This window comes from Hypanus sabinus, chromosome 1 (genome assembly GCF_030144855.1).
Source record: "Hypanus sabinus isolate sHypSab1 chromosome 1, sHypSab1.hap1, whole genome shotgun sequence".
NCBI classification, from domain to species: Eukaryota; Metazoa; Chordata; class Chondrichthyes; order Myliobatiformes; family Dasyatidae; genus Hypanus; species Hypanus sabinus.
The window spans coordinates 63,593,151-63,612,580 of record NC_082706.1 but is presented as its reverse complement, the minus strand read 5'-3'; the positions used below and the strand labels follow the sequence as shown (position 1 = coordinate 63,612,580).

Genomic DNA, 19,430 nt, shown 5'->3' with positions numbered 1-19,430 from the left:
CGTGCCAGGATAGATTTTCAGAGATGTTGACACTCAGAACCTGAAGCTGCGCACCCTCACCACTGCTGAGCCCTTGATGAGACTGATATGTGATCTCCTGACTTCTCCTTCCTGAAGTCCACAATTCCTTAACCTTACTGACGCTGAGTGCAAGGTTGTTGTTGTGACTCCACCTCACCCCTATAGGCCACAACTGCACTATTTTCACAGTTAAGGACCTGATCAATCCCTCAAGGCATGGATGGCACTCAAGCGACATTCAAGGAAATACAATGCTTAAGTCTGAAACTGGATGCTTTATCTAGAAGATTTGTATTATTCCATTCAATTTGTCAGCATTCTTCTGACCAATGCTAGGATGGAGACAGCACATTCCCAGCATGGGAAAACAATCTAATAAAATCACTTAGAAAGACCTTTTAATGTGATTCCAGAATATGAACAATTGAGCTAAATAGGCATACTTGTGTAACACACACAAAATGCTGGAGGAACTCAGCAGGTTAGGCAGCATCTATAGAAGTGAATAACCAGACAACGTTTTGGGCAGAGACCCTTCATCAGGACTGGAAAGGAAGAGGAAAGATGGCAGAATAAGAGGACGGGAAAGGAGGACAAGCGAGAAGGAGACTCTTCTTTCAGTTAGTCCTGACAAAGGGTCTCGGCCCGAAAAGTCGACTGTGCTTCTTTCTACAGATGCTGCCTGGCCTGCTGTGTTCCACCAGCATTTTGTGCATGTTGCTTAAGTTTTTTTAGATCTGTATATGTAAGAAAGATCAGATCCAAGAATGAACAGTGGCATAACAGGGGCAATTCACCACCAGATGTACAGCAGGATATAAATTAGAAGCCGATATACTTTCGCTGACATATTTCAAGATTCAAGATTGTTCAATGTCATTTCCTGTATACAGTGTAAAAGAGGCAAATGAAATTTCATGAATGAACGGTTGTGAATCTACTCATTTAAACTTACTGGATATTGAAAGGCCTAGTTAGTGTCAAGGTGGAGAGGATGTATCCTATAGTGGGAAAGTCTTGAACCACAGGGCACAGCCTCAGAATATTAGAATAGAGATGAAGGAGAATTTCTTTAGCCAATAGGTGGCGAATTTGTGGAATTCATTGCCATAGCAGTGTGTAGGACATCACTGGATATATTTACAGCAGAAGTTGATAGGTTGATTAGGAAGGTCAAAGGTTACAGGGAGAAAGCAGAAGAAAAGGTTTGAGGGGGAAAATATATCAGCCCTGACCGAATGGCTGAGCAAACTCGATGGGCAATTACCTTAATTATGCTATCTCTTATGGTCTTATAAAAGCAAGTAAGTGAATATTTGGTAATGCCAAGATGACCTTTAAACTTGTGTGGTGATTTAATCTACAAACTTACAACAAACTTAACTAAATAGAGTGGATTCCAGTTAATTGGGACACATAGGGACCAGTACATTTTGGCTCAATTAAGAGGCTGCCCCAGTTAGCCAAAGTTCCATGGAAATGTTAAAAAGGCATAAAAAAAGTCACACTACAGTTTAACAGAATAACAGATTTTGTATTTAAATGAAAACAGAACAAACCAGAACATTACCAGTACTAATACAGTACTATAAAACTGTAATTGCTAATAGTTACCAAGGGAGGAATTCATTCACAGTGTAAGTCTTTTGACTGACTGTGAACATACCAGCACAGAGACCTAGTGCAGATAATGGAATGCCTTCATATAATGCATTCAACAAGTGAATTCTCCAAATCTTCTTTTTTATTGTAATAGTCAAATCTTTTAAATTCTTCCTATTTCCTAACTTGAAGTAGTGAAATCATTTCATATTCACTCTCTGCCGTTTCTTGCATCTCCAACCCTGAATGCTTGAAACTATAGTGAGCAAAACGGTTCTGAATTGTTTTACTGCTTATTTCTTACCAACTATCAATGACAAAAATTACTGCTTTTGAACACAAACACTTGCAATTGACGATATATATTACAGCAGCAGGTGCGTAAAAAAGGTCTGGAGGATTATTAGTGAACTCCAGTGATCCCCAACCAAAAACTGTTCCAGCTGCTTCCATCTGGCATAAAGGTCAGGACCAATAGGCTATGAGACAGCTTCTTTCACCAGGCCATCAGATTTATCAATACATATGGATTTGATTGCATATCTGACTGTACATACATGAATACGAAACAATTATGTATATAATCTTAGTGTTTGAGCAATATCCTCCTTTCCTTATTTATTGCTTGTACATTGCAATGGAGATGCAGCATAAAGATTGTTATTCCCTCATGTTGTGAGATAGATTTAAGAAATAAAATTCTAATTCTATTTGAATACCATTCACTCTAAGCATGGTGTGATGTCTAATAGCCACACAAGTGCATGCAACTTACACTACAGTAACTTTTCGGCAACAGTCTCCAGGCCTAATTAAGTGGCAGTGTCCCAAATAAACAAGAAACAAAGGGAATCATAGCTGTTTTGGATTAGTTTTTGTTTCTCAAGAGTTGTCCCAAAGAAGCGGCTGCCCCAATTAACGGGAATCTACTGTGTATAAGAACATAAGAAACAGGAGCAGGAGTCGGCCATCTGGCCCATTGAGCCTGCCCCGCCATTCAATAAGATCATGGCTGATCTGCCCATGGACTCATCTCCACCTACCCACCTTTTCCCCATAACCTTTAATTCCACTACTGTACAAAGATTCTGTTTTAAATATATTTACTGAGGTAGTCTCCACTGTTTTATTGGGCAGAGAATTCCAAAGATTCACCGCTCTTTGGGAAAAGCAGTTCTTCGTTCAACAGAGATTTACTCCCCCAAATCTTGAGGCTGCATCCCCTAGTTCTAGGCTGACCTACCAGTGGAAACAATTCCTGCCTCTATCTTATCACCCCTTTCATAATTTTATATGCTTCTATAAGAGCTCCTCTCATCCTTCTGAATTCCCAGGCAACTCAATCTCTCCTTATAGTCTAACCCTCACCTCTGGAATCACCCTGGTGAACCTCCTCGGCACCTTGTATATAAAACAAAGTCTGTCCTGTATCAAAATGTCCAAGTAATTCTTTTCCTGAAATCCATCCCAATCCAGAGCGGTGGCTTTTCCGAATTTCTGAATTCAGAACAAGCCACCTGCAGCAAATGTAACACCACTATTTGAAGCTAGCGGGGGAGGGGAAGGGGAAGGGGGCGAGGGAGAGGAGGGGAGGGAGGGAGGGAGAGGGAGAGGGAAGAAAGTAGGGAAATCTAGGCAAGTTATCCTGTTTTATCAACTTTTAAGAACATGGTGGAATCCATTAATAACAAATTGTTAACAGGCCATTATTGATAACCAATACTAACTACCATGGATTTAATTCTAAATGAAATCAAACAACTTGAATCAATTTCTACCTGGTAAGACACTTCAACATTTGGTCAGAAAGCTGCAGAACAATTCTAATAACAGATTAATTAAAGCAACATTTTAAAATCATAATATGAAAAGAATAAAGACCTGGTGCTCCACAATCACAACAGATATCATTGCCAGGCATCCGCTGCACATCTTCAATGATGGCTTTAGTTAGATCTTCTATGCTATTCTCTCCACTGGTCTGCTCTCCTCTGAATGCCATATTTAATGCTTCCTCTTTGCTGTTAGTTAATACTGATATCCATCTGTGTGGAAACAAATTAAAAATATCAGAAATGCTATCACCTCAAATACATTAGCATATCAAAAATACATTTTATAAAACTACCTTGAATTATTTTAGTGAAAAGATCAGTACTAAACTGTTTAAAGCAGTTACCCCCAACCACCGGGCCGCGAGGAAACATGATTTTGTGATATGAAATGAGTCAGCTGCACCTTTCCTCATTCCGTCATGCCCACTGTTGAACTTGAGCGCATGTGAGGACATCAATCGGTCATTTACCTACAATTACTTGATGAGTGAAAAACGTCGCTCGAGAGTTTCTTTGGAAGAGGTGGTAGGGGACATAAAAGGCCTAACGATGATGATGATAACACAGAGACAGCTGAGGCCGAGATGGCAAAAAAAGAAAGCTTCCTTCAATAGAAAATACGATGAGTTGTATATAAAATATGGCTTTAATGCGACCGGTGACTTGCACGCTCCAAGCCCCGTGTGTGATATGTGGACACAAGCTGTCTAATGTGGAAATTAAGTACTCAAAACTGCTTTGGCACCTTGAGTCCAAGAACCCTGCACTTAAAGACAAACCTGCTGAGTTTTTTGAGTGGAAAAAACGTGAGCAAGCGGGACAGGAGCAAGAGCTGAGAGCCACCACCTCCACAAACGTTGCTGCTCTGAGAGTGTTGTACTTAGTGGCCAGCTGTATTGCTAAGGCTAAGAAGCCTTTCACTGTTGGTGAAGAATTGATTCTGCCTGCTGCCAAGGACATGTGCCGTGAACTGTTGGGAACTAGACAGAAGGCTGAAGAACAGGACCTCAAGGGTGGCGTTCTCAGGATTGCTGTCAGTGCTACGTGATAGTGATGGTAAGAATTGGAGGAGATGGCCGTTGAATGCGTGGCTGAGGAGTTAGTGCAGGAGGCAGGGTTTTAGATTTTTGGATCACTGGGATCTTTTCTGGGGAAGGTGGGACCTGTACAGATTGGATGGGTTGCACCTGAACTCGAGGGGGAGCAATATCCTTGCTGGTAGGTTTGCCAGCATGGTTCAGGAGGGTTTAAACTAATTTGCAAGGGGGATGGGAACTGGAGTGATAGAGTAGTGGAAGAAAATGGTAGTAAGGTAGAAGGGCTAACATCTGTGTACTTCAATGCAAGGTGCATCAGGAACAAAGGTGATGAACTGAGAGCTTGGATACATACATGGAATTATGATGTAGTGGCCATTACGGAGACTTGGCTGGCACCACGGGAGGAATGGATTCTCAATATTCCTGCATTTCAGTGCTTTAAAAGGGATAGAGAGGGGGAAAAAGGGGAGGGGGTGGCATTACTGGTCAGGGATACTATTACAGCTACAGAAAGGGTGTGTAATGTAGCAGGATCCTCTTTTGAGTCAGTATGGGTGGAAGTCAGAAACAGGAAGGAAGCAGTTATTCTGAGTATTCTATAGGTCCCCTGGTAGCAGCAGAGATACCGAGGAGCAGATTGGGCGGCAGATTTTGGAAAGGTGCAAAATTAACAGGGTTGTTATCATGGGTGACTTTAACTTCCCTAATATTGATTGGCACCTGATTAATTCCAATGGTTTAGACGGGGCAGTGTTTGTTAAGTGTGTCCAGGACTGATTCCTGTCATGGTATGTTGACAGGCTGACTGGGGGGGGGGGGGAATGCGAAACTGGATCTAGTATTAGGTAACAAACTGGGTCAGGTAACAGATCTCTCAGTGGGTGAGCATCTGGGGGACAGTGACCACTGCTCCCTGGCCTTTAGCATTATCGTGTAAAAGGATAGAATCAGATAGGACAGGAAAATTTTTAATTGGGGAAGGGCAAATTATGAGATTCTAAGGCTAGAACTTGCGAGTGTGAATTGGGATGATGTTTTTGCAGGGAAATGTACTATGGACATGTGGTCGATGTTTAGGGATCTCTTGCAGGATGTTAGGGATAAATTTGTTCCAGTGAGGAAGATAAAGAATGGTAGGGTGAAGGAACCATGGGTGACAAGTGAGGTAGAGAATCTAGTCAGGTGGAAGAAGGCAGCATACATGAGGTTCAGGAAGCAAGGATCAGATGGGTGTATTGAGGAATATAGGGTAGCAAGAAAGGAGCTTAAAAAGGGGCTGAGAAGAGCAAGAAGGGGGCATGAGAAGGCCTTGGCGAGTAGGGTAAAGGAAAACCCCAAGGCATTCTTCAATTATGTGAAGAACAAGGATGACAGGAGTAAAGGTAGGACCGAATAGACATAAAGGTGGGAAGATGTGCCTGGCGGCTGTGGAAGGGAGCGAGATCCTCAATGAATACTTTTCTTCAGTATTCACAACTGAGAGGGAACTTGATGACGGTGAGGACAATATGAGTGAGGTTGATGTTCTGGAGCACGTTGATATTAAGGGAGAGGAGGTGCTGGAGTTGTTAAAATAAGTCCCCGGGTCCTGATGGAATATTCCCCAGGCTGCTCCACGAGGCAAGAGAAGAGATTGCTGAGCCTCTGGCTAGGATCTTTATGTCCTCGTTGTCCACGGGAATGGTACCGGAGGATTGGAGGGAGGCGAATGTTGTCCCCTTATTTAAAAAAGGTAGAAGGGATACTCTGGGTCATTATAGACCAATGAGCCTTACATCTGTGATGGGAAAGCTGTTGGAAAAGATTCTCAGAGATAGGATCTATGGGCACTTAGAGAATCATGGTCTGATCAGAGACAGTCAGCATGGCTTTGTGAAAGGCAGATCATGTCTAACAAGCCTGATAAGAGTTCTTTGAGGAGGTGACCAGGCATATAGATGAGAGTAGTGCAGTGGATGTGATCTACATGGATTTTAGTAAGGCATTTGACAAGGTTCCACACGGTAGGCTTATTCACAAAGTCAGAAGGCATGGGATCCAGGGAGGTTTGGCCAGGTGGATTCAGAATTGGCTTGCCTGCAGAAAGCAGAGGGTTGTGGTGGAGGGAGTACATTTGGATTGGAAGGTTGTGACTAGTGGTGTCCTACAAGGATTGGTTCTGGGACCTCTACTTTTCGTTATTTTTTATTAATGACCTGAATGTGGGGGTAGAAAGGTAGAAGGGTGAAGGGTCTCGGCCCGAAACGTCAACAATGCTTCTCCTTATAGATGCTGCCTGGCCTGCTGTGTTCCACCAGAATTTTGTGTGTGTTGTTTGAATTTCTAGCATCTGCAGATTTCCTCGTGTTAGCCAACAAGATAGCACAGGTTTCTCTTTCAGCTACGACAGTTTCAAGGCGAATCGATGACATAGTGGAGGACATCGAAGCACAGCTGTTGAAATGGCTTAACAAATCACCATGGTATGCTATCCAGATCGACAAGTCTACCAATGTTGACAAGGCAATACTGCTGGTTTATGTGTGATATATATTTCAAGACGATGTGCACGAGGATATGTTGTGTGCATTACCCCTGCCAACTAATACAACTGGGGCAGTCATTCAAGTCTTTGAATGACTACATGTCAGGCAAACTGGACTGGTCATTCTGTGTTGGAGTATGCACGGACGGGGCTGCCACTATGACTGGATGGCTGTCTGGTTTCACTACCCGAGTCAAAGAGGTTGCTCCTGAATCCGTCTACACACTGTGTCACACATGGGGAAATGCTGGCTAGTCGAAAAATCTCATCTGATCTTCACAGTGTATTGAGTGACATTGTTGAAGCTATCAATCACATCAAAACAAAATCCCTTAACTCACGTCTGCTTGAGCAGCTTTGCGAGGAAATGGATGCAGAGCACAAACATCTTCTCTTACACACTGAAGTCAGGTGGCTATCAAGGGGGAGAGCTCAAGGTTTTTCAGTTAAGAGAGTCGCTACAGAGATTTCTTTCAGGAAAAAAGTCACCACTGGCAGCACACTTTAGTGACGAGGAGTGGACAGCAAAACTCACTTAACTGTGTGACACCTTCAACCTGCTCAATAAACTCAATTTGTCACTTCAGGGGAGAATGGCAACTGCCTTCAAGTTGGCAGATAAAGTGTCTGCTTTCAAAGCCAAACTGGAGCTGTGGGGACTATGAGTGGAGAGGGGCATATTTGACATGTTCCCAACATTAGCTGGTATTTTCGGAGAGACTGAGGCTGCACCATCCTTCTCACTGCTGGTGCCTGATCACCTATCTTCACTGTCGACAGAATTCGAGCTTTATTTCCCAACCACAAATGACCCAAGGCGTGCAAAGTAATGGGTCCATGACCCATTTGTGAATGTCCCCGGTGAATCATCCACGTCAGCATGCATGAGTTCAACCAACCGTGGATCGGGAAACCCAGAAGTTCTCTCTGCAGCGCTTGTTGTTTGAGCATGTACAGACTTTTTTTTCTTGTCATTATTCCCTAAACAATACAGCATAACAACTATTTACATAGCATTTACATTGTATAAGATATAAGTAATCTAGAGATGATTTAAAGTATACGGGAGGATGTGCATAGGTTACCGTGGATTGGGAATAGAAAAAAAAAACGGAAGTTCTCTAAGTCGGAACAGGTACATTCAGTATTACTTAGCGTCAGTTAGTCAAACGTTTATCTTAGTATATATTTTACCTTTCTATGCATACAAAACACTTAAGAAATGTATGTGTTTCAATAATTAAACCACTGAGTTGCTTAGTGATAATTGTAGTTTTTATTGGGGCAAGGCCTTCACATGCTCCATCATCCTCACTTTATCCTTTAAAATTGCTCTGATCGTTGACCGACTGCAGCCTAATGCTTTTCCAATGACCAATGGCGTTTCACCTCTTTCCGATTGCTTTATTATTTCCACTTTATTTTTAATCAGAACAGAAACACTGCGGCTGGTGGGTCCCAAGCTCCACTGGGCCCTAAAGTCCACCAATTTGAGCATCTGCGTATTTTGGTATCCGCGGGGGGGTCCTGGAACCAATTCCCTGCGGATAAAGAGGGCCGACTGTACTGTTACAATCCGGAAGGAGGTACAGAAGCCTGAAGGCACACCTCAGTGATTCAGGAACAGCTTCTTCCCTTTGCCATCTGATTCCTAATTGGACATCAAACTCATGAACACTACCTCACTACTTTTTTCTTTATTTTTGCACTACTTATTTTAACTTAATTATTTCATTGCTATATATATATATATATATATGTATACACTTAATATACTTCAGTTTTTCCTCGATATTCATTTATCATGTGTTTCATTGTACTGTAGCTGGAAAGTTAACAAATTTCACGACATATGTTGAAGATATTAAATCTGTTTCTAATTCTGAACTGTATGTTTGGTTCCTCTTTTTAAACAAGTTTTTTCTAGCAATGCTTTCTCTTCCCCTCTCATTATCACAGTGCTTCTGGAGTTCCCAAAGCCCTTTACATAGGTTCTGCTTGGAAGGATGGGGAAGTTTTATGGAGGGTGCAGAGCAGTGCATCTTATAATGATAGGCTGAGTAAGCTAGGGCTTTTTTCTTTTAAGAGATAGAGGTTGTGAGGTGATATGATAAAGGTGTACAAGATAATAAGAGGCACAGATTGAGGGGATAGACAGAGACCTTTTCCAAAGACAGTAATAGCTAATGCCATAGGGCATAATTTTAAGGTGCTTAGAGGAAAGGATGGGGGTGGGGGGGGGAGAGAGAGGTCGGGAGATGTCAGAAGTAAGTTTTCTTAAAAAAACACAGAATGGTGAGTGCGTGGAATGCAAGAACTAAAGTGTTGATACATTAAGAACATTTAACAGTCTCTCAGGTAGGCACATAGATGATAGAAAAATGGAGAGCTACATAGGAGGGAATGGTTAGATTGATCTTAAGACCATAACACATTGGAGCAGAATTAGGTCATTCAGCCCATTGAGTCTGCTTTGTCATTTCATCATGGCTGGTCCTGGATCCCACTCAATGCCATACATCTGCCTTCTCGCCATAACCTTTGATGCCCTGACCAATCAAGAAACGATTGGGGATGCTCCGCCTACTGCCTATGGAGTGATACACATTTTGCGTGGCTGCAATTAATTCTTCCTTTTCCCCAGTTTAAACTTTGAATTTTTAACTTTTATTTGTCAGATCTTAGAGGGGAATAGTTGTTATTATGCCATAATCTTTAAGAAGTGGAAAGCAGTTTCCTGAATCCAGCAATGGAAAGGGAGAAACTTTGAAAGCAAAATCAGAAGATATGCCTGTCTGAGCTGAGCATTTAAAACATTCACTGATGGTTCTCGACAGGAAAATAATTACACGGTAAAACTTGATGCTACCTCTTCTGAGATGAAGTCATTCCGGGAGAGTTTTCAATTTGTGCAGGAAAATATTATTTCCCTGAATTCTGAACTTAAAGAGACAAAGCGTCAAATAGCGGATATTTCAGCTCGCTTGGAAAGGTCTCAAACATAAGATTATCGATTTGGAAGCAAGATCTCGTCGGAATAATATTCGAATTGTTGGTCTGAACGAAGGTTCTGAGAGTGGGGATTTATTAGACCATTTTGCTAACCTGTTTCAATCTTTGTTTCCAGATATTTTAACTCAACCTCCTGATATCGAAAGAGCTCATAAAATTTTCACTTCGAATCTCGAGATCCGACTAAGCCAAGGTCAGTTTTGGTCTGTTTTCTTCCTTTCAAAGTTAAAGACCAAATCATGAAATATGCAAGGAAACACAGAGTTTCTAAATTCAAGAGTTCTGAGATTCATTTTTATGAATATTATCCACGAGAAATTATGGACCTGCAGTCTAAATTCATTTCAACCATGAAGATAGCCTATGATAACGGATTATTCCCATCACTTCACTATCCAGCCGGATTAAAGTTATTTCCCCACGTTTTTCTGGACCCCTAAGAGGCATTGGACTATTGTTAACTCTATTTCGGTTGCAGCCGATGTTTGAATGGTTTTAGGTCTGCTGAATAATTGTTATTTCAGAAAGAAAATAAGCTTTGAAGATTTCTGATTCGCTTAAGATGTCCTTTGATTGACGGATCATTTAAAGAAGATGTGAACTTTTTGATGTGACTGATGAATGACTTTTCCGAAATCTGTTTGCTGTACTGCGCGAATTAACACAGCAGACAGATTGTTAACCGGTTTGATTATTTGCTTCTATCCTCCTTTTTTTTTGTGAATTAAGTGATAGTTTTCATAGTTCCTTACGAACATACATAGAGTTGAGAGGGCTTAGTAGATAGATACATAGTTTTTTTCTAAAAACAGTTTTTCCTTGGGCGTGTAAGTTAAATGGAAAAGATAAAGACCCTACTGACTGTGCTTCATTTAGACCTATTTCATTATTAAATGCGGATGCTAAAATGCTTTCAAAAATAATGGCTAATTGGCTGCAGAATATTCTAGCTAAAATTATCCCTCAAGACCAAACAGGTTTTGTAAAAGGCCGTTATTTCTTCTCTAATGTTCCGAAACTGTTAAATGTAATATATTCATTCTTTTCTAAGACTCCCCATTGTGTTGTCTCTCTCGATGCTGAAAAGGCATTTGACAGAGTTGAATGTAATACTTATTCAAAGTTTTAGAGAAATTTGGCTTTGGTATTAATTTTAATAAGTGGATCAGAATGATATATAAAAGCCCTATTGCTACTGTTATTACTAATAACTGCAGATCTCGTTTTTTTCAGCTTTCGCGGGATACGAGACAAGGAAGTCCATTAAGTCCCTTGATATTTAATTTGGTGTTGCAACCCTTGACTATTGCACTTCGTGAAGCTAAAGATATTCATGGAATTTTCATAAATGAGACTATTCACAAGATCTCCCTTTATGCTGATAATCTCTTAGTTTATATAAGAATCCATTCCTAGTTTAGTGAAACTATTAAACGAATTTGGAAAGTTTTCGTGATATAAACTAAACCTTCATAAAAGTGAATTATTTCCCCTAAATGATTCTGTTTCTATATATGATAACTTTCCTTTTAGAGTTATGGACTCTTTTAAATATCTAGGTATTATTATTACTAAAAATCATAAAGATCTTTATATAGCTACTTTGGTTCCTTTAGTGGATTTTATGAAGCAATTATTTTGCAGATGGAATCCACTTACACTTTTGTTAGCCGGCCGAATTCATGTAGTTAAAATGATGATTTTACCAAACTTTTTATATTTATTTCAAAATATCCCTGTTTTTTTTAACTAAGAAGTTTTTTGATCAGATTGACTCTATTACTTCATCTTTTGTTTGGAATGATAAAAGACCAAGAATTGGTAAATATCATTTACAAAAATTAAAAAAGGATGGAGGTCTTGCTTTGCCTAATTTAAGAATGTATTATTGGGCTGTTAATATACGTTATGTGTGCTTTTGGTTATATTGGGCTGATAAAAATGAACTTTGGGCTGAATTGGAATTGAATGCTGTGAAACTGTTTTACTTAACCTCATTATAAGGAGCTTCTTTACCTGTACAACTGGCCAAAATTATTAATTTAAATTTATACCCTGTGATTAAGCAGTCATTACAAATTTGGTTCCAGTTTTGTAATACTTTTAATCTTAAAAAAAATTAACTGTTTAGTTTAATTTATCAAAATTACTTATTTAAACTTTCATTAAGTGATCCTACCTTTCTTCTTTGGAGGAATGAAGGAGTTTATTCCTTCATGGATCTGTTCTAAGTTGGTCGACTGATGTCTTTTGAGAAATTAGTAACTAAATACTCTCTCTTGTATTCACATTTCCTGCAATATCTTCAGGTCAGACACTTCTTACAAGAATATTTAAGTAATTTTCCATATATACAGGATTCTGATCTGTTAAATATTAAAATGAATATTAAAATTTAAAAATGAACCCTTTAGTGAAAGGTTTTATTGGGAAAATTTATAATTTATTGTTACAACAGCACAATTACCTTTCACTTAGGATTATGCAAGATTGGGAGAGAGGGTTTAACATGACTTTGGTAAGAGGATTGGTTGTGGATTTTGAAGTTGGTTAACTCTTCTTTGATCTGTGCCAGTCACTCTTTAGTTCAATTTAAAATTGTTTTGTTTGGTATAATCCCTCAATATATTCATGGTATTTCTCTATCAGACCAACATGTAATTGCATTCATTACAGTATAAGCCAGAAGGGCTATTTTGTTGAAATGGAAAGATGTTTCTGCTCCTACTTTGATACAATCGTTCTCTCAGGTGATGCTATGTCTTAGTTTGGAGAAAATCAGAAGTTGAACTTTTGATTCTCGATTTAATTTTGAGAAAAGGTGGGATTCATTTGCCCGTTACTATCATCTGATTTGAGTTTAATTAATATGGTTCTCTTTTGATTTTTGTTTAAATGGATTTGAGTTGGCAGATTGATGTTTTACTTTTATGGAAGCTTGTATGATGCATAGCTCCAGGGTTGTGCTCCCAATAGGGTTGTTTTTTCTCCCAGTTTTTTTTTAGTTAGTAGGGGTTCTTCTTTTTCCTTTTCTTTCAAAAAAATATTCTTAATACTTTATTTTTTCTTATTATTATTGATATACTGCTTAGTTTTGTTAATCAGTTATTTGCTAATTTTGACTTGATTACCTTAATGTATTCTTTATTGATCTTCAATAATAATCAATAAAGATATTAAAAATGAAAATGAAAGAAACAATCAACTTCTGCCTTAAATATATGCACGGACTTGGCCCCCACTGCAAACTATGGCAGAGCATTCCACACATTTACTACTCTCTGGCTAAAAAAAAAATTCCTCCTTACTTCTATTCTAAAGGGCCTGGACCATGGCCAAGTGCTCCCAATGGTTGACACAACAGTTCTGTTCAGGGCAGCTCGGGGTGTGGATAAAGTACACCACAGTGCATTCTACTTGGTCCTCTCCTTTGACAGCCATGTACTGAACCCCCTTTTGCTGGCGACTACATCATTAATGAAGGGGCATGCTGGATCGGGGTATGCCAGACCAGGGCCTCCCTCGTGAGTGCAGTTCACAGCTGGTCAATGGTGGCAGCGCAGATGTCAGTACGGGCAAAGAGCCTCCCCTTCTCGGTGAGCTGGTGCAGGGAGATGCCGATAGTGGGGAAGTCCTTATTAAACCAGTGGTAGCATGATGCCAGCTCCAGGAAGCTGCAAAGTTCGGAGACATCGATGGAGTTGGGCCATTCCTTAATCGCTGCCACCTTCTCAGGGTTTGTCGCCACTCCTTCCACACTCATCACTTGCCCCAGGAACTTCGACTGGCGCAGATTCGCCTGGCAACTGGCGGTAAAAACCTTTCACAGGTTCCACAGAGGATCATCAATAACAGTGGTATGCAGCAGATCAACAAATAGATGACACAGCAACTTTGCAGAATGTGAGCCAGCACTCTCTCCATCAGTCTCTTGAGGCCAAATGGCCAAACAGCATTATTTGTAAGTGCCACACGTGACCAATGGTGAAGGCAGGCTTGGGGCAGGCTTCCAAGGCCAGTACGACCTGCCAATAGCCACTACAGAGATCAAGAGAGCTGAATCAGGCCAAACTTGCAATGCAGTCCAAGACATCATCAATTCGGGACAGTGGCTAGGAGTCCTTCTGAGTCACAGCATTAAGACTGAGATAGTCCATGCCCCCAGAACGTCACAATAATAATAAATAAATAAGCAATAAATATCAAGAACAGGAAATGAAGAATCCTTGAAAGTGAGTCTACAGGTTGCGGGAATATTTCAATGATGGGGCAAGTAAAGTTATCCCCTTGGGTTCAAGACCCTGATGATTGAGGGGTAATAACTGTTCCTCAACTTGGTGGTGTGAGCCCCGAGGTTCCAGTACTTTCTTCATGATGTGTAGCAGTGAGAAGAGAGCAGGTCCTGGGTGGTGGGAGTCTCTGATGATGGATGCTGCTTTTCTGTGACAAAGTGTAGACATGCTCAATGATGGGGAGGGTACTCCAAAATGGAATCATGGAGGAATTTAAAGGTGCTAACCCTCTCCACCTCTGATCCCCCAATGAGGACTGGCTCATGAGTCTTTGGTTTCCTTTTCCTGAAGTCAATAACGAGCTCCTTTACCTTACTGATATTGGATAAGAGGTTGGTGTTATGACACCACTCAGCAAGATTTTCATTCTCCCTCTTATATGCTGATTCATCACCACTTCTGATTCGGTTGATGACAGTGGTGTCAGCAAACTTGAAAATGGCACTGGAACTGTGCTTGACCACCTTGCCATAAGCTATTAATAATAAACCATTACATTGTTAAACCACATATATAAAATATAAATAATTAATTGATTAAAAACTTTTGAATGACCTGGTCAGAATATTAGAGCTGCAAGTAAAAGACCTCCATAAATCAATATTTTGAAGTTCAGTACTCGCTTCAGAGTTATAATTTGTTTTAATAATCTCTTTGAAAGCAGAATTTTGAAATTTTGTGGAACTTTACTTTCAAAGTGAATTTTTTACCACTCAGCATGTGCATTTTTACATAAAGGCATAGTTAAATTGAAGTGCAAATGGAAAGGATTCTCAGCATTCAAACAAGGCATTTGTGCCATGGGATAGCACAACTTTGTTAACTGTGCTCCAGAACAACAGGTGATTGGGCTGAATTGCGAGTGATTTATGCAACCGTGTTTAAAACAGTTCTCAATTACTTTGTCCAATATTGTACAATTACATCAATTTCACGTGGTAATATATATTAAGACTGTTGTCTTAGAGGAACTTACACTTGACATTCCAGCTCATCATCTGCTTGAAAATGATAGGTTCTGTTGTCTATGGAGAGAGGGAAGTATACAGCATGAATAAAATAGCTTATAAAAATGATAAAAATAACTATTTAATAAACAATTTACCAGGCACTCAGAGAGCAGGTGCAGAAGTTTTTTTAATTCTTCAAATGTAATGCAGACAAGATAGGAATGTCATATTTTGTTCATTTACTCAGGAGAGAAATTGAACTTACAAACATTTGTAATAGTGTAGCTTCCCACATTAATGCATAATGCATAATTAAGGGACTCAATTATTTCTCCACTTTATCTTGGAAATAGATTGTGTTGCAACAGAGGTTTAAATTCAAGGTATTGTTTCATTCATGGAAGTACATCGTTCATTCCTTCAAATCAGTTCCTAGTTGGGTGTTACAAAGCTCGGACTCGGATTTAGCTTAAATTTTACCACTAAAGTGTGCATTTTTACGTAAAAGAATAGTTATTTTTAGTTTTGTTCCTACTACATATTGTTTTATCTTTGAAATATCTAAAATCGTAGCCTCAACATTTCAACTGGGTTACAATTAAAACTTAAATAGTGAGCTGTTATCTTTCATTCCAGCTTGTTTGCTGTGATAGATAACATAATTAAAGGGTAAACTATTCGAGGGGAATCAATTGAATTGAGAATTCTTTCTTTTTTCTTTTCCAATATTTTTATTAGTTTCTACATAGAAGAGTACAAGAAAGTGTATAATAAAAGGTCAAAAAAGATTTAAAAAACTAATAATTACATTATATCTGTTCATAACAACAATCTCATTACCCTGTATTCATGTAAGTTAATCAATAGTTATATTGAAATAAACTAATTTCTAACAAAAAAAAGAATCTAACCCCTACTAAGAATGAAGCTGTTGATTGAGGAGAAAAATTGATAATAGCCAACATCTGAGTTTAAACAATGAGTTGAAGATTTGAAAATAATTCAGGAAAGGTCCCCACAATGTTTGAAAGTCTTGATGAGATTCAGAAATTAAACAATAAATCTTCTCTAAATCTAAACATGAAATAACGTTGCATAACCATTGAGCAGAAGTAGGAGGAAAAACATCTTTCGTTTAAACAAAAGCAGGGGACTCCGCCTCCCGCTCATGGACACGTAAGACACAGTCGCTTTCTGTCCGCCTTTAATCTCTCCCTTTTCCGACTTAAACCTTGAAATTTCAACTTTATTCAGTCAGATCTGTACAGCAACAGTTATAATTATGGCTACTTTAAGAGGTACCAGGCGAAATCCGGACCCAGCCAACGGAAAGTCTAAAAAAGCTGTCGAATTCTCGGAAGAACCCTCTTGGGTGAAGAGATTAGAGTCTCAAATCAGCAGCATTGGCACTGAAATAACTCAACTAAAAGAGAACTTTGAAGAAAAAATTGACTCTCTGAGCCTCGATCTGAAAAGTTGGTCAAAATGCAGCTGTCCTTTCTTCTCATTTGGAAAAGGCTCAACAACGAATCGTGGATCTGGAAGCTCCGTTGCTTTGGAATAATATTCGAATTGTTGGATTAAAAGGGAAATCAGAATCTGCTGACACACTAGATTATTTTGCTAAAATGTTTCAATCTTTATTTCCGGAGGTTTGTTTGCAACTCCAGGAGATTGAACCGGCTCACAGAACTGGTGCTTTAAAACTTTTGGATGAAGGTAAACACAGGCATATTGTTGTGCGTTTTCTCCGTTTTAGAGACAAAGACCGCATTATTAAGCTTGCAAGAAAATAAAGGGTGTCTCAATTTCAAGGTTCGGAGATTCACTTTTTTGAAGATTTTCCATACGAAATTGTCAAGAAGCCTGCTGGATTCGCCTCAGCTTTGAGATTAGCATATCAAAAAAAGCTTTTCCCATCATTACAACACCCAGCCAAATTAAGGCTTTTTGTCAAAAATTCTGGAGCTCGTATTTTTGAGGATCCAGCCGAAGCACTGCGTCTTATTAACTCTTTGTCTGATAAGTCTGATGCCTGAAGTTTGAATGATCTACAACAGTTTGATTGTCTCGTGGCGTAAAGAGTGATGAAATTGGAAGATTTGATGGTTATAGAAAGTCTTTACCTTAAAATGTATTTTTATCTCTGAAAAAGACTGGTTTGGATGTATCAAACCTCAGAAGATATAGCAGGAGAACTGTTGAGACTGTTGATAATTTTGAACCATCTAGAATATTTTCTCTGCAGCATTTAAATGAACTGTTTTTTTTGTTCCGTGTGGCTTTGTAAAGAATTTTTAAGTAATTACTTGGAATTTTTTACATTTTAAAGATAGACTGGATAATTTAAAGATGACAATTGTTTTTCTTTTGTGCAAATATTTTAAGAATTGTTTTGGATGTGTTTTTCTTTCCTTATCTAATATTATGAAGGTTACTTTCAAAATTGAAGGTCATTTTGTTTTACAAAAAAAACACTTCCTTCCAATTTAATTATATTGAGATTCATGTCGACTGTAATGAGTTTTATGTTCGGTAGAGGGAGACAGAAAATCCTTTTTTCATTTTTTTTTATTTAGGTAGATGGAGTTTATTATCGCTTCCTTGCTTTTCTTGGGGCTTGCGTCAATTGATATCGATTTATTTCTGGGCTTTTTAGTTTGGGTAGGGTTTTTTTCCTCTTTTTTTATCCCCATTATGGAATCCCGGAGCATACACAAATTATTATTATTGTTGTTGTTCATCTCCACCATTTTTGACTATCTTATCCTGACATAAGTCTAACTACTCTTTTTAGATACAAAGTCTCATGATGATATTTAAATAGTTAAATGTTTTAAGTTGAAATGTCCGTGGTTGGAATCATCCTATTAAGCATAAGAAAACATTTAAAATTATTAAACGATTCCAACCTGATATAATCTTTGCTCAAGAGACACATACAGGTTATGTGATAAGAATCGAAACTTTAAATCTCGGAAGGCTCTTCAGTTTCATGCAATCTCTCAGAGTAAAATTAGAGGTATTTCTATTTTTATTGATTCCAATATCCCTTTTAATCAGGAGGACATTATAGCCTATATTAATGGTAGATTTTTCATTGTTAAAGGATTAATTTATAATAGGAAAACAGTTTTGGTTAATATTTATGGACCAAATGTAGATGATCCCTCTTCTTTTAAAGCTGTCTTTGCTCTGTTACCTGATTTAAATGAATATATGTTAATTAATGGGTGGTGATTTTAATACTTGTTTAAATCCTTTAATGGATAAGTCATCACCCAAACATCAACTCCCTAATCGTTCTGCATCACTTATTAATTCCTATTTGATTGATTATGGTCTAATTGAAGTATGGAGGCATATGCATCCTAATGATAGAGAATATTCTTTTTTTCTCACGTTAATAATATATACTCGAGATTCGACTATTTTATAGTTGACCCTCGACTTCTGTTTAATGTTCAGAAATGTGACTATGAAGCAATTGCTATCTCTGATCATGGTCCTTTAAATCTAGTATTTGAACTGAAAGATGGCGCTTTTACCAGACCATTTTGGCGTTTTCCAGAACACTTGCTACAAAGTTCAGAATTAATAATACAGGAAGCATCTCAAAGTTAGTAATTTGTGATATATTAAAAGCCTATTTATGTGGTCAGGTTATTTCGTATGTAGCTAAACTGAAAATCAAACAGTAATAGAACTAGATAAAATCTCTAAACAAATTAAAGAATTAGATAACATTAATGCAATCTCTCCAAATGTTGTTTCATTTAAAAGAGTAGAATTACAATCACAATTTAATTTATTATTAACATATCCTATTGAAGGATATTTGCTTAAATTGAAGTCAATTTTATATTTTCGGGGATAAAAAATAATAAGCTCTTAGCTTTCCAATTAAGAGCGGCTAGAGCTAAAAGGCAAATTTTAAAGATCTGTAAAAATAATGAAGGTATAGCAAGTAACCATGAAGACATTAATAATATTTTCAAGATTTTTTTATTCTGCTCTTTATAGATCTCAATTTCCTGAAATTTCTGTTGAAGATCAACAGATGCTTGATGCACCAATTATTGAGCATGAAATTCAGAAAGCTATTTTATTAATGCAGTCAGGTAAAGCTCCTGGACTTGATGGTTATTCAGTAG

General features: G+C 38.5%; 1 protein-coding gene across 5 annotated transcripts in view; it reads right to left on the bottom strand.

Moving 5' to 3' along the window:
* LOC132394392 (arf-GAP with SH3 domain, ANK repeat and PH domain-containing protein 1-like) overlaps positions 1-19,430 on the bottom strand; it is a 426,165-nt gene that overhangs the window by 106,509 nt on the left and 300,226 nt on the right. For all 5 annotated transcript variants that reach the window (XM_059970475.1, XM_059970494.1, XM_059970464.1 and 2 more), the window contains 2 exons: positions 15,303-15,351; positions 3,505-3,668 (listed from right to left, as the gene is read on the bottom strand). In XM_059970475.1, the coding sequence (XP_059826458.1) occupies positions 3,505-3,668; positions 15,303-15,351 (213 nt within the window). The remainder of the gene's footprint in view (positions 1-3,504; positions 3,669-15,302; positions 15,352-19,430) is intronic.